Source organism: Sinohyriopsis cumingii, chromosome 4 (genome assembly GCF_028554795.1).
Source record: "Sinohyriopsis cumingii isolate HCF-2022 chromosome 4, ASM2855479v2, whole genome shotgun sequence".
Classification (NCBI taxonomy): Eukaryota; Metazoa; Mollusca; class Bivalvia; order Unionida; family Unionidae; genus Sinohyriopsis; species Sinohyriopsis cumingii.
This window is the reverse complement of record NC_142964.1, coordinates 58,336,456-58,353,124: the sequence shown is the minus strand read 5'-3', so window position 1 is coordinate 58,353,124 and position 16,669 is coordinate 58,336,456. Positions and strand designations below refer to the sequence as shown.

Below are 16,669 nucleotides of genomic sequence, written 5' to 3'. Positions count from 1 at the left end.
GAAGTACAAACTTCTCTAAACCAAGCACTTTTAAGAATTAGAAGTGGCCAGTATAAAGAGGTTTGATTAGAAAAGCAGTGTACAGAGTAGACTGGGTAATGAAAAATATAATGAGGTTTGATTAAAAAAGCAGTGTACTGAGTTGACTGGGTTATGAAAAATATAATGAGGTTTGATTAAAAAAGCAGTGTACAGAGTGGACTGGGTTATGAAAAATATAAAGAGCTTTGATAAAAAAAAGCAGTGTACAGAGTAGACTGGGTTTTGAAAAATATGAGGTTTGATTAAAAAAGCAGTGTACAGAGTAGATTGGGTTATGAAAAATATGAGGTTTGATTAAAAAAGTGTACAGAGTGGACCGGGTTATGAAAACTATAAAGATCTTTGATAAAAAAATGCAGCATACAGAGCAGACTGGGTTATGAAATATATAAGGTTTGATTAGAAAAGCAGTTTACAAAGTGGACTGGGTTATCAAAAATATAATGAGGTTGGATTAAAAAAGCAGTTTACCGAGTGGACTTTAATGAGGTTGGATTAGAAAAGCAGTGTGCAGAGTAGACTGGGTTACTTCAAGCCCATTTTAAGGTAGTTTTGCTGTACTTGAGATTTTTAAAAAATAACTGGGTACAAAAGTTGTCACACTGTTCTTTAATTTAGAAACAGTAGGAGGTACACATTTTTTCTAGTTTTTAAAAGCATAATATTAGCATTGTGGGGGATAAATAACATCAGAATAAATGGAACAAATGGCAAAAAACCATGGAAGGGAAATTGAATGACTACTGGTAGTTAATGATAAGGTTTTAGTTTTCGTGCAGTAACATTAAAACTGAGTAATGGCAGATTTGTGCAGTTCACTGAGTACATGGTATCTAGCATAGAGACATTGAGACAAGCTTTCTGTCAATCTGTTGATCATGCAGTCACTTTAATGGTTTATATATGTATCAAACAGTGAACACCATGCACCCTGATCTGTTGTGACATGATGTACTGACAGATCAGGATCAATCCTGTGTACTAAAACAGTGCCTTTTGTGAAGCATGCAGTACTTTCTGATTTCGAAAAACATAGCAGTGAACTCAACCAGTTGCTTGAAAATCTCAAATTATTGTTGTTGTTGTTGTTGTTATAGGGTTTAACGCCATTTTCAGCACAAGATAGGCTATACATGGCAGCCAGTATTAATGGTGGAGGAGGAACCCGGGAAAATCCCGGAAAGAACCACCGACCCACGAGAACTCAAATTATTCATGCAAGCCCTACTTGTTAGCCTTGTTAAATTTCTGCTATATTTAAACAATTTACTGTGATCAAACCAGCGGGACCAAACACACTATTTTTCTTTAGTAATATTTTGGTTGTTAATTAAAGCAGAAAATTTGAGATGGGGGCTAGTTGTAGCAATAGAGGAAGTAGAGGAGTCCCAAATCCTGTATTTTGCCGAGACCACTTCACTTCAAAATATGTACCCAACCAAGTGTTTTTTCATTTACTGCATGGCATAGTGTTATACAAGGGCATTATTAAAAAAAATTCATAGCCACCTATATTCCCGTTAGAGTTTCAGTCCATTTAGTTGTTGATAATTGTAGTAGTGCTAGAGGCCTTGCTTGCATAGGATGAGAGAGAGAGAGAAAGAGAGAGAGAGAGACAGAGAGAGAGGGAGAAAGAGAGAGAGAGAGACAGAGAGAGAGATCTATTAGATAAAGAACTGAGAGTTGTACTGGAGGAGATCTATTAGATAAAGAATTGAGAGTTGTACTGTTTGTACTAACTTATAAGTTGAGTCCAAATGCATAAAACTTAAACCCTGACATAGACAGCAGATCAAGGTTTATGTTGTTTGCTGTACTGATTACTCCTAGCAAACTAGATAGACCCATATATGAAGGTGCATTGTGAAATGGCAGATCTGGGTGTGTGCAGTTTGAAGATGGACTCAGCATATAAGTGTGTACATATCATGTGTTAAGTAGACATACAGATATGTAAAATTAGCTTCCTATGATAACTGAGATATCTATCAATGCACCTTTATAGTTATAGAAAAGGAATTTTTTAGAAGTCGCTGAACAAATATTTTTTATATCTAATTGTAATGGCTAATGTTCACAATTATTTGTGCATATTTGTCTTTATATTTTTTATCATTGATTGTTAACCCATTGGTCACAACACAAAACTGGGTCACCATGCCATTTTGAATGAGTTGCCAAGATCAGCCATACTAATTAGAAATTTCATTCTCAAGTGGTTTTTTTATTGTTCAATGGGTCACAAGGCTAGCACCACAAACCTTATCTGGGTTGCCGCCCAAAAAGTTTAAGAACCACAGTTTTAGATGAATCTCAGATTCCATCAGGCAAGTCAGCCAGTCTGTCCTTAAATCCTATGGAAAACAATATAGTATATATACATGTACACTTGTAGAAGTTGGATCCTACTGTTGACTGATAAGATCCAGATCTGCTATTGCATTATATGCCAGCAGATCTGGGTCTGTACAGCGTGTTAGGACTTGTAAGTTAACATAAACATAGACCCACATGTGCTGACACATTATGCAATGGCAGATCAGGGTCAGTGTTGTTTGCAGTTGGACCCGACTTAAAGGTTACTGGTAATTTTGTGTTGTAATTATTTGATTATATTGTACTGTTAATTTTGTGATGTAATTGAACCATGACATTGTAGTTCACAGTAGTACTACATACATATATATTAAATCTGTCTCAAGTGCTGTTGATACTATATATATATCTTTCCTAAGCAGTCATACCTGGGAAGTGAGTAAAGTGGAGTCATTAATTTGTTCTATAGGACTTTGCAAAGCTGATTAAGACAGGTGATTGCTTGATACAGGTGACTCTGAAGGCATATTTTGTACTGTACTTGTTAATAAGGCCCAAAGATTCACAGACAAAAAAATTCCCATGGATCCCCCTTCCCTTACTCCCTCCCCAGTTAACTGTCCAGTCCCTAATTGCCTTTATTTTGTGTACAGAAATGGAGAGAAACTGAAGGCACATGGACAGTAGAATACTTGGAAATTTTGGAACATAAAAATGGTACCTGCTGGTACATGTACAATGGCAATGTTTTCTATATGTTATTTTCCCTCTAATTTTTAATCTGTGTATATGTGCAAAAATGTAATGATTGCTCTTAAAAAACGAGGCCTGATCCCAACAGGTGTTTTCTTCAAAGAGATCTTGGTTGATAGCTGTTCATTTCAATAACAAGAGGCTTAACCCATATGAGATAAGATGTATTTTGGAATGTACTCTATATTCTCATTAGTGCTTGCAGGTCAGCATTAAATACCATCGCTTATAAGACGAGTCCAGCTGAAAATTGCACAGACCCAGATCTTTCATCGCATAATGTTCTGGTAGGTAAGGGTCTGAGCAATGGTTAGCAGTAACCATTAGAACAAGCAACATAGACTCTGATCTTCAGGCACATTATGCTATGGCATATCAAGATCTTTGTTGTTTGCAGTTTGACTTGACTTGTAAGTGAGTATAGATGAAATGTCTGAATGTTTTATACCAGAGGTTGGCAACCTATTTTAAATCGTGTGCCACTTCCCCCCCACCCCCATTAATTACAAAATGAACAAGTGCGTGCCACTAGTAAGAGATTTACACTGCTGAAATCGAAATTTTGGGCTGCCTTTGACACATGCTGTAGGTTACCGAGCCCCATTTTATATAAAGTGTCTGTGATAGTGTAGCAAGACTGAGATTCTGTTGCAAATTGTGTGGATTATCCAGGTTTAAGATTTACCATGTTTACTTTGTGCTTCATTCTCATTGGCCAAAGTAATATTGTATGTACTTGCTTATAAGTCAAGTCCAACTGCAAACTGCACTGACTAGGATCTGCCGTAGCATAATGCTCCAGCAGATCTGGATCTGTGCAGTTGGTTAGGAGTTGTGAGTAGAATAAACAGCATAGACCCTGATCTGCAGGTGCATTATGCATACCACTGATCAGGGTCTTTGTTGTTTGCATTTGGAGTCGACTTATAAGTGAGTATATACAGTAATGAATCTGATATTTAGGACCATCACCTCACAACCCCATCCGCTATCAACAAGAATAACCCTTGTTTATCAGAAAATGATTATAATAATGAAACCACTCTTGCTGGTAAAGAATTCATTAGCCAAAGCTACAAACCAAGGAGACAAACAGTACTTTTCCAAAAATTAGAATGGATGGATATAGACTGGCTAAGTAATAGTAGTCTTCTGGTCAGTGACTATGAGACTTATTTTAGCACTGAAATCCAACATGGGAATGGGGAAAATTAACAAAAGTAATTATTTTATGTACAGTTTGTCCTTGTTTCCTCTGACCTTTCCCACCCCAGTGTACATATTTGGACAGTTGGGGTGCAAGGTCAGAGTGTATTTCCTACCAGTATCACTGAAACCATACATTGGCAGCATTGGTAGTCATTTTAAGTAGGTGATGTTGTATTGAATCCCACCTGTCTGATTTGGATAAGTAAATAATTGTATTTTTATTTATAACATTTAGAACTTTAATAAGCCAGTGCATAAAGCAAATCTAGTGTTTACAAACTGGACACCATACTTTTTGATATTGCATGGTGACCTGTTCCAAATATTGCGGCCTAAATTGTTCTTGATGTCAAAGGATCAAATTATACAGGAATAGCTGAATAGACAATTGAATACTAATGCTGTTTTAACAGTGATGATACTAAGCAGTGCTACATGGAAAGGTTGATTGTAAATACTTGATGATTTGATCTCTTTTTGGTTTATTAAAGTTCCAAATTAAATGTTAATTGCTGTGTCTGAGAAGGTAAATATTCTACTTATTGATATCAGGCGGGCAAAGTTCAATACAATATTGCAGATGTTCAACAGCCCCTGATTAATGTGACTTTCCCATGCTGCTATATATGGGGTTTTATTTGGTTAACTTCTATTTTGGGATGTTTGTGTGTGTGATATTATAGACTTTCACACCTGCAAACTGTCAAGGGCAACCAGAAGAATCTACCTCACTGTGATGAAGAAAAGCCAATATGTATGTATGTATGTATGTATGTATGTATGCATGTATGTATGTATGTATGTATGTATGTTAAGGACATTATAAACCTAGGCAATCAACCCACACAGAAACATTTGTGTAATATTAATACTGTTCAGTTTTTAGTCTGCAGGAGTGAAATAAAAAAAATATTAGAAATGGGGGAAATAAAATTGGCGTTATTAATGGTTTTATTTTCACCAGGCACAGAAAACTTTCTTCTGTCTCTGTGATTTCATGTTCTATCACATGCAAATAATAATGTATGTAGTCACTGTTGGAAACCATCAAATGCATGTTATTGGGATGTGTTGTAGCCTTGGATGACAGGTTTGCTGAATTTGGGACAGGAAGAGGGCATATTTGTCCAACAGAGAAATTCAGTCCTGAATAGGTGTGGAGCCAGTGTTTACAAGATTGACCTGAGTTTTGCTGACGTTGACAGATTCAAAACTATCTTTCAGACTCTACAGCTCCTGTTTCCAGAAGGTCTTATTGACAGCCTGCATTGCAATTTTCAGTTTATAAAAATTTGAAATTTCTTTAGATTAGTGTTTGAAAATATTGGAAATAAACCTTAAATGTGTAATCTACAATACTGGCTGTGTTTCTAGAATAAATGTGGCAATGTCAAAAGGATTTTATTCAGTGTCAGAAGTTCAAGGACCAGTGCTCTAAGTTACATTCTGCTCATTTGCATATTCTATGCAAATAAATTGATTAAAAATATATAAAGACACATTTTAATACATTTAAATTACACAAAACAATTATCTGTTCCAGTGTTGTCAGCGTATTGTTCCTGCCATGAAGAAAGTCTGTCATTTATTGCGGTTCATTTAATAAATAAAAAACTGCCATGTGCTATTTGGACAAGTTCTTGATGCACATGTATGTTTGAAATACTAGTACAGAAAAACCTGTCTTGAAATAGCATTGCAATGAGGTACCACCAGCCTCAATAGACCAGATTCTCATTTCATGCATTTATTGATTATATAGTGTTATGACCTCTCTTGAGAGGCCACTGTCTTGAGAGATTATGATTGTTGGCAGAAAGGGTGGTCTTTCAAGACAGTTTCTCCTGCATTTTATCACTGTGAGAACACTCACTCATATAGAGCCAGATAATTGAATATAGCCAGAATTAGTCCTGGTTGCTGATGAGTTAGCTGTCTGGATGCAAATTTAAAAGGCTTGATTGAAGTCTGACCCAGTCTGGTATCGTAAGTTTGCAATTTGCAATGTTCATTAAATGTTCACAAAATATCCTATTGAATTTTTAAAAATGCAATTAGTTCCAAACGAAGGAGTAAAGCATGCAGTTAACTAAATTGTTATCTAGATCTCGGAAGGATCTAAATGTAGAAACTCTAGTAAATCATTGTTGAAAATGAACATGCAAATCCAAATAGTGGCTTCTAATTTATTATGCCAGTGATGATATATAGTGTAATTATAGACAGTGTTTAATTATGTTCCAGAATTCATATGCAAATGAGGTTCAATTGGACTTCCAGAGTCAAAATTAAAATGTGTTTTTTTTTTTTTACAAACTGATGACATGAGCCAGAGTATCAATATAAAATTTGAATATGAATATGTTTGACTGATACAAATCATAAAGGTAATGAGCATTTAAAACAATGGATACTGTAAGTAACAGTCAAACATTTCATTTAACAGTGTAATATCAATTTGTAAATACATTGATGCAGCTTCCACTTAAAAAAGAAAACAAAAATTTGAGATTTTGATAATGTCTGCTCTAGACTGAATAATTGTTTAGGTTTCCCCTTCTATCAAAGAGAAGGAAAAGTTTTTAATATGAAAGGAATTTAACAAAGAAATAAAGATGGGACTTTCAAATATGATACACAATTTGTCTTCATTGTGTTGAATTTTCAAAGTGAATATGTTGAAATTAGTGTTAATTCCACAATCATGTGTTCTAGAATATACCCAAGTTTTGGCCTCAGTCATACCATATACATGTTAATCAATTCTTCCTGTTATTATATTGTAACTAAGCTCTTCTTTTTTTCCATTAAATTTTGTGTTTGTCTTTTAAATCACAGAAACCATGAACCACAAATTGTACTCTCATGAACTAGAAACATTTTGGTTTGAATATTTTCATTTTTGTGCAGAGACCAATCTGTCAGGCAAAGGGGTGAGGCTTGCCAAGTTAATGGCCTTGCCATCCATGTGAGGCATTACACACACACACACACACACACACACACAAACATGAATGGAATCTTTCAAATTAATACCCTGTTTTTTAGATCAATGTTCTAAAATCTTTTAGTTGTCAAACATGAACTACTAGAGTTAGCCATTCATCACTGAACTTTCCTAGTAAAGTCTCTAGCAGATGATTTTAGGAATTTTGTGGAATTGTTTTGTGAGAGCTTCAAAATGATGATAAAGATCAGCATGTGCTGATGAAAACAGTTTTACCTCTACTGGTCATAGACACGAAGAACATATGGGATGGTCCGTTTTCTGTCTGTCCGTCAGTTTATTATCACTATTTCTCTTAAACTACTTCGGGAGGATTGTCATGAAACTTTACACACAAATTCATCCCATGGTCTAGTTGGTCCTAGATGATAATAGTGTGTTCTAATCTCCAACATGGCTGCTACAGTGGCCATCTTGAAAATATTGTTATTGCTACTTCAGCTTCATAAAGTGTAATATTGTGATGGTGTTTCCTCCAGAAGACTTCAAACAATGTCTAGTTCATCCTAAGTAAAATAGGTGCCAAAACTGGTGTCCAATATGGCCACCATAGTATCAGACTTATAAATCTTGTTACTGCTAATAGTAAAGTAAAGCAAAACTGAGGTCACCTGACGTTAGACCTTCTGCAGCTGGGTCTTAAAAAGTAGACAGCAATTTTTGTTTACATGTTTCTTCATGTTTAATTCTTACCTTGAAATATGGCTTCCAGTTATGTCATGTGATGAAGATAGTCCTTATCTTGTTCAGTAAATAAGGGCTGCAGAGTTCAGAGAGTTTTGAAATAATTTTATCAGTTCCTGCAATTTCTTGGCATGCATTGATTATGCTAGATAATATATTTTGTAAGTTTTGCCACTGATACCATGATAAAGCTTAACTATCTACTACTGTTTGTTTTCAAACAAGTTTCTCAGATAGCATTGCAGGCCTGGCAGATTGTGGTGTAATATGGTACAAATTATCTGACATTAGCATCATGAGGTATTACCCTCCCACCATGGGGATTTGACATGTTTACTTGGACTGGTTTTGCTTTTTCTCATGGATCCTGGGTAGTAAGACATATTAATGATTAAATAGGTACCAGTCTCTACAGTGAGACCCTGTGTTGTCACATGTCAAATGGTCATTTGTTTCCATTTAGTGATTGGGTCTTACCTATACACTTATAAAGCTCTAGTGTCAAGAATTTATTTCTTAACAGTTCCCCCCAGCTGTGAACATTAAAAAACCCCAAACTATTTTGGACTTGTTCATGTTGTTGTAATATTTACCAGCTGTCTGTGAACCAGGCTACAAAGTCCACATTAAAATTTCAGATACAAATTAAACACTTAAAAATTCAAGTCATTAAAAGTTTCACATATATGAGTGGCATAGAGAGGGTGCTAATGATGTATATGCAGGTCATACAACAAATAAGTGAAGATTGGGCTGTTGTAATAATTCTTACTGATGTAAAATTCTTTTGACATTAATAATAATGCCTGATAACTCTCATTAAAACATGGCTGTTGATCCCTGCCAGAGCACAGCAGTCATCTTGATAATCTTGTGCTGCTTTGTTGATCCTAAATAGAAATTGTGCCAATCTGACATTTAATTCAGAACCATGGCAGCCATGTTGTTTAGTACTGCTCCTCCTGAATGGACCTGGGATTTTCATTTTATGATGCTTTTTTTTGTCCTGAATAAAAAGGTACCAATCTGATGTCTAATATGGCCACCACAGTGACCATCTTGAGCATTTTGTTACTGGTACTTTGCCAGAATTGATGGGGATATCAAGATTGGTTTTCAGTAGCCAACTTCTTACGATGTTTACTTGGTTCTAAATAAAAATGGTGCTGATCTGTTGTCCACCTTGGCAGCCATCTTGAAAATCTTGGGAGTGCTACTTCTCCAGAACAAAGCCATATTGACATGATAACTTCTAATGATATTTAGTTTGGTGCTTAATGAAAATGTTGCCATACACACATATAATATGGCTGCCACATTGGCCATCTTGAAAATCTTGTTATAACTACTTCAGAAGGAATGTTTATATCAGCATAGAGTTTTCCCTTAAAGACTTTTCATTGATGTCTATTTGTTTGTAAATGAAAGTGGTGCAAATCTTCTCTCCAGTATAGTTACTTCTAGATGCCTGGTAAATATGGCTGCAGAAATGTCTGTCTTGAAAATACTGTTATATCTGTTTTCCTTGTTGGCTGGTAATTGACATTGTGCTTTCACCAGAAAACTTTTTATGTCAAATTGAAACAGTGTGCTTCTGCTACTTAATATTGCTACCTTGACAACTTTCTTGAAAATTTTATTATTATGCCTTCAAAACAGAAAGCCATATTTCCCACCAGAAAACTTCTTATTCTGTTGTTTTGGTCCTAAATTAAAATGGTGCTGATCTGATGTTCAGTATGTTCACCTTGATGGCCATCTTGAAAATCTTGTTATTGCAGCTCATCTTTAATACAAAGTCATTTTGACATGGGGTTTTCATATGAAGAGTTCTTGTGGTGTCTAGTTGGTCCTAAATGAAAATGATCCAATATGACTCTCAGTATGGTCACCATAGTGGCCATCTTCAAAATATTGTTATCTCTACTCCTCCATGACAGATGGTTATATCAACAATGATTTTTTGCCAATAGATTTTGTATGATACCTAGTTGGTTCTAAATGAAAATTGTGCCAATTGTACATCCAACATGGCTGCCATGATGGCAGTCATGAAATACTTGATGCACTAATCTGACCTCAAATATGTCTATCATAGCAACTGATAAGAATATCAGAGATAGTTTCAACTAGGTTGTCATGTTTATTAATTTTTTTTAAAGGTTTACATAATCATTGGAACATGAAATGTGTTATGACTCTGTGGTCTTAAACTAAGTAATTGAAAAGAACAAAAACCATTAAGTGTTGTAATTTTCAACAAATAATTAATTTTCCCCAAATACAAGGTGAAAATTTAAAAAGAACTTACAATAATAATTAAGAATTAAATGCCAGATAGTCTTAAAAGTTATATTACAAATCCAAAGTGTGGACTATTCCAATGAATTCCAGTGGTATTCTGAATGAATTCCAAGTATGAATATGCCGATGTGCCAGAAGTCTTGAATGTGCTAATGTGCCAACAGTCTTGTGTAACATAATGATATAATCCAAAATGTCCTGTAATGAATTCACATTAGTTCCAAAATATTGATTTTGATCTGAAGTCATTGAGCACTTTGTAATTACAATGAATAATTTAAATAAGTAAATTAATCCTCACAAATTAAAATTGAACACAACTAAAGACTGATTCCACTTTGAATGTTAAGATAGGAATTATTAGTAACATTTAATAACAGAGCCAGGGTGAGGGTCACTTTTTCATCAAATTCTTAAACAGCTTCTAGAACTTTTTTACATTTCTGAAGAAAAAAAACTAGATCATGAACTTGACATCATAAACATGTTTACCTCCATTTAAAAATTATCTCAATAGATAATCTAAAATTATAGATATATATTAGCTACCATATGCAATATGTTGTTTACAAAATAAGACATTAGTCAGGTAGGCCCTTAACTCAGTTACTGACCAAGGTCAGTGACACAATATCGAGATACGTAACATATAATCACTGAGAAAACCATCACAAAATACAAATTAAATATACAACATGTGATTTGTGCCAAATGTTTTCATAAAGATATTGATAGGAAGATAGTCTTCTTAATTAGGTTCAAAAATATGTATTTTCCACACATTACTTGATAAAACTATTCAGGGGCAGATCCAGAAATATTGTTTGGGGGTGGATTTGAGTGTAAAGAAGTAGGTGTGGAGACTGTTTGACAGAACATCCATTGGAGACCAAAAGGGTGATGCTCACAGAAGCCCCAACATCTTTAGCATTTCCTGGTTTTTTAGCCATCTGACTATGAAGAAAACTTAATCTTGGAAGTGTTCTGGTTTCAGGGTCATTTTTATGGGGGCACACCTTTATGCTCCACCCTCCCCTTATGCCTCTGATATTTACCTGTATACCTAAATTACCATCAAATTTTCACAGACCAATAACTGATACAAGTGTCAAGAAACTTAAGACACGGTGTATTACAGAATTTGGACTGACACGACACAGTGTATTACAGAATTTGGACTGACACGACACAGTGTATTACAGAATTTGGACTGACATGACACAGTGTATTACAGAATTTGGACTGACACGACACAGTGTATTACAGAATTTGGACTGACACGACACAGTGTATTACAGAATTTGGACTGACACATTTCTTTAATGATTCCATAAATGGCATAATGTTATAAGATTAAAACAAGGATCAAACTTAAATTTTGTTATCCAGCTGAGTTGAATCTGTAAGGATACATATATTTTATTAACACAGATATGTCTGTATTGACCAAACACTACAAAATGCATATTCAGTGACTTCACTGATAAAACAAGTTGAGCCCATCACAATGTTACATCATAAACAGTTTGCAGAAATGTGCAGATTCATTCACCCAAAAATTTACAATTGCAGACATTTTCTTTCTTTTCTCACACAATATTCTTCATTAAAGAGAAAATTTGGAATACTTCAGAATATAGTTTGGTTATATTTTAAGTCAGTTAACAACAATGCTTGCAAAATAATACACAGAGAACAGCTTTCCCCCACAAATATAGCTGCATTTTATTGCTGTAGATAGTTGGGCAGGTCTAGTACAAGGATCAATATGATAACCGACCTCTGTTAAAGTCAGTTGCCAATTTATTGTCAGAGTCCGGTGGGTAGTATTGCATGTCATTAGAAAATTGGTTGGGTTATAATTGTTTTTGATTTTTATTATTAACATTTCACATGTAATGGAAAAAATTGCATTCCAGAATGATTATGTACATTCAAGTACTAAAGATGCTTTGCATTGTATTATTTCTAACATATCTGTTAACAATTATGAACTTGCAAAAAAGATTTTATTTGAAAATGTACAGTACAACCATTCATAACGTCCACTTTTCTAAAGAACTGCCTTTTGCTTCTAGCAAGGTACTGATTTCCTTTCTCTTTATTATATTTCCTTTATTTAATTTAGTGCAGCCATGTTGTCTGGTTCCCTACCTGACATCTCCTCCCACCCTTTTAGTTAAAGATCCATAATTCACATCATCAGTGACTCCTTTGGGTTGGAGACTATACATTATTCATAATGTTCTATTTAAATGTATCTGGCTCTTAACAGTTGCTTGGATGAATGTGTAATGTCATTCCTTTTATGCCTCCTGAAATTAGGTCACAAATAAAATCAATTAACCTCAAACTTCTTTGTCCACTTCTGAATATTTGTAAACAGTTTACAGTTATGCCTAGACCTTTTTAAACAACTTACATGTTTGCACAGATATTTGTAAACAGCTTACAGTTATGCCCAGATATTTGTAAACAGCTTACAGTTATGCCCAGATATTTTTAAACAGCTTACAGTTATGCCCAGATATTTGTAAACAGCTTAGTTATGCCCAGATATTTTTAAACAGCTTACAGTTATGCCCAGATATGTGTAAACAGCTTACAGTTATGCCCAGATATTTGTAAAAAGCTTACAGTTATGCCTAGATCTTTTTAAACAGCTTACAGTTATGCCCAGATATGTGTAAACAGCTTACAGTTATGCCCAGATATTTGTAAAAAGCTTACAGTTATGCCTAGATCTTTTTAAACAGCTTACAGTTATGCCCAGATATGTGTAAACAGCTTACAGTTATGCCCAGATATTTGTAAAAAGCTTACAGTTATGCCTAGATCTTTTAAAACTGCTTACAGTTATGCCCAGATATTTTTAAACAGCTTAGTTATGCCCAGATATTTGTAAACAGCTTACAATTATGCCCAGATATTTTTTAATGGCATACAGTTATGCCTAGATCTTTTAAAACTGCTTACAGTTATGCCCATATATTTTTAAACAGCTTAGTTATGTCCAGATATTTGTAAACAGCTTACAATTATGCCCAGATATTTTTTAATGGCATACAGTTATGCCTAGATCTTTTAAAACTGCTTACAGTTATGCCCATATATTTTTAAACAGCTTAGTTATGCCCAGATATTTGTAAACAGCTTACAGATGTATGCCCAGAAGAATATACAAGTAGATAGATAAAAGTGAAATTTTGCAGTTTTGATATACATGTATTGCAAAATAAGAATTACATTTACTGTATTCACTCTGTGAACAATGTCACTGTTCACTGAAGAGTGAACAGTGTAAAGACCCTGATTTACTAATGCATTATATGACCTCATGTCAGGGTCAGTGCTGTTCACTTTGAATCAAAGGCAGAAAGAACAGGGTTGACTCTTTATCATAGAGTAATGAATGCAAGTCTTCCCTAGTGGGGTGGGGAATGTAGCATTGGCCTGACACACCTTGCTGCATGTTCTAAGAAGCTATTAATGGAGTCTGCCAGGGTTGCATCCCATCATAATGTTCCAGCTGAGACGGTCTTTGGTTGTTTTGTTTGTTTTTAAGGGGAGTGCAGTTTATTAAAAGAAAAATTGACTTTGTAGTTTTAATCCTTTTTTGACTCATCATTGTTTTGTATGCCATTATTGGAATGTGTAACTAAGCACTATATAGCCAGGATGTGCTGTTATACCCTATGCATATATAAATAAATATACAGAGAGGCATTTGTCCTGTCAGTAGTTTGATATGTGTTTTTCTAAAGAAATTTTCTTTAAGTCAACTCATGTAATATCTTTACTAAAAACATGTCTGTGTATCAGTCTGTCTCTATTTTTCCATCCATCCATCTTACTGCATATACTCATTTATAAGTCTAGTCCAATTGCAGGCTGCACAGACCCATAATGTTGCATAATGTGCCAGCAGATCTGGGCCTGTGCAGTTTGTTAGGAGTGATCAGTAAAACTAGCAATATAGACTCTAATCTCCAGGCACATTATGACACGGCAGATCAGGGTCTTTTTTGTTTGCAATTTGACTCGACTTATAAGTGAGTAATGTGGTTGGTCTTAGATGAGACAAAAAGTTATTAAAGCTGTGTTACTTAGCTACTGTATGAAATGATGTATACATGTTATGGTATTCTTTATTACAGAAAGTTTAATATGCTCACCGATTTTTCTTAAACCACAAAGGATGGTGTTTAAGTGCTTAGTACATTAGCTCATGATGATTTGGCAACCCCAAGACCAACTCCCACAGGAAGGTTATCAAAATGACTGATTAGGTGAGGTGATAGTGGAAAGAGAAAACCTTAAACGCCCTACTGTTATTGTAAACCTGAACAGAACAATTAGTCTTTCTAGATAGCTAGTGAACTGTTAAAATTTGCATTTTGCAACCTTGTTGTTTACTGTAGAAATTCTGGCATTGAAATTGTTGATTATTAATTATTAAATTATGATTTTGTGTCTGCTTGACCTACATTATATTACATAAGGACATGTTATGAATCAGGTGTGAAGTTGATTGGTATGTAAGTGAATAATATGATTGATTGATCGATTGATTGATTGATATTTTAACAGCACATTAGCACATGAAGTACTAGTTAGCTAAGTGCCTTGCCCAGATACCACCAAACAGCTGTTGCAAGCTTTACTTGGCAGGGTTTTAACCAGAGTCCAAATGAGTGCATTTATATTATACCAGCTGCTTAGTTAACCCAGAGCAGCTCCATCAGAAAACTTGTTGTACGAACATAAAATATGTGGCTTAAAGAAAATGATCAGTGTTTAGTTTCCTTTCGCAGATTAATTTTTGTCCTTTTTAGTTTGATGTCAATGTCTAAGCCCAATATTGAGAGCCATATGTACTCACTTATAAGCCCAGTCCAGCTGCAGATTCCCCAGATGCTGATCCCTAACAGATGCATGATCAATGCTGTTAGTTAGGACTGATCAGTAGAATAAAGAGCATGGGCCCTGATCTGCATGTGCATTATGTGACAGAAGATCAGGCTCTATGTTGTTTGCAGTTGAACTCAACTTATAGGCAAGAAATATACTTAATTTTGCACTACTCTTCTTGCATGTATGGTGGCATTGAAAAGGGTTTTCATTAAAACATTTCTCGCAATATTTAAACAGTTTTGAATGAAAATGGTGCACATATGATGAGTGACCACCAAAATATCCACACTTTTGAGAATGAATTTTGAAAACCATACCCAAATGACCTTTGAGTCAAGGCAGAGGCCGTTGATTGCATTTGTTTACTACAATGAGCTTATGAAGACATTGACTTGTACAAATGAATATTGGCTGGACTTTGTATTTAGTTGCATTCCAGTGAATAAGTCAGTAGTAGTCTGTAAGGTCTAAAATCTTGATTTTGACTTTTAGCTGTACTGGCTTGTAAGAATGACCACAAAAACACTCAGATTCTATGAATTAAAGAACACCTCCATGCAGCTGCTGGATTATAAGAGTACATGACAGGTTTGGTTGAAATACATTAAATGGTTTGAAGTTATGCTCTGGAAACAAAATTGTTTTCGGTCAGGTGGACAGTCAGGGAGACGTACATACAGACCAGAGTATTGATATATTCTTCCATATTACTAATTGGAGGAATAAGGCATTCTGCTTTACTACAGAAAAATTGCACTCGATTCTCCATTGATTTCAAGATCTGAATATAGATCATTTTTTTTGTTTTATTCTAGAATTTTTCCCCTTGCCAGAGCAGTTTAACAGCACTAGCAGTGAAGTATGCCACTGAATTACAGACACATTTTGAGGATGTGCTGGAATGTCTTGAAGACATGCGATTGTGGCAGGTCAACGAGGATGCAGTATCCATTTATACAGTAAGTCAGGCTGTTACAACTATCTACCATATATACTCACTTATAAGTCATCTACTGTATATGCTCACTTTTAAGTCAAGTACAACTGCATTTAGTGTAGACCCTGATCTGTAGTCACATAATGCATTAGCCGTTCTGGGTCAGTGTTGTTGGTTCTACTGATTACTTCTAACAAACAGAACTGCTGGCATATTATACAGTGGCATATCAGGGTCTGTGTAGTTTGCAGTCGGACTCATAAGTGACATTTCTGTCATGTGGCAACACATCATAAATTTACTTTTTATTAAAAAACTTTTGTAGTCTCCAGGGACTGAAACTAAATTTGTTATTAGACACTTTAAAAGTTGAGTTCAGTTTAATCCTAGTTTACACCGAGACATCAGCATGCATTACTTGTAACTGCCTTAATGATGTCCTTTCTGTCGTTAATAATCCATACCATGTACCGTTGAAGCGTCATTTAAGAAAATCCTGATGA

General features: G+C 34.9%; 1 protein-coding gene across 11 annotated transcripts in view; it reads left to right on the top strand.

Annotated features, from left to right (window-relative positions):
• LOC149801223 (uncharacterized) overlaps positions 1–16,669 on the top strand; it is a 238,899-nt gene that overhangs the window by 52,820 nt on the left and 169,410 nt on the right. For all 11 annotated transcript variants that reach the window (XR_016420596.1, XR_016420602.1, XR_016420599.1 and 8 more), the window contains exon 2: positions 16,045–16,188. Coding sequence is in view for 4 of the 11 variants with exons in the window: in XM_089955285.1 (XP_089811411.1) it covers positions 16,045–16,188 (144 nt within the window). In the remaining 7 variants the exon portion in view is untranslated. The remainder of the gene's footprint in view (positions 1–16,044; positions 16,189–16,669) is intronic.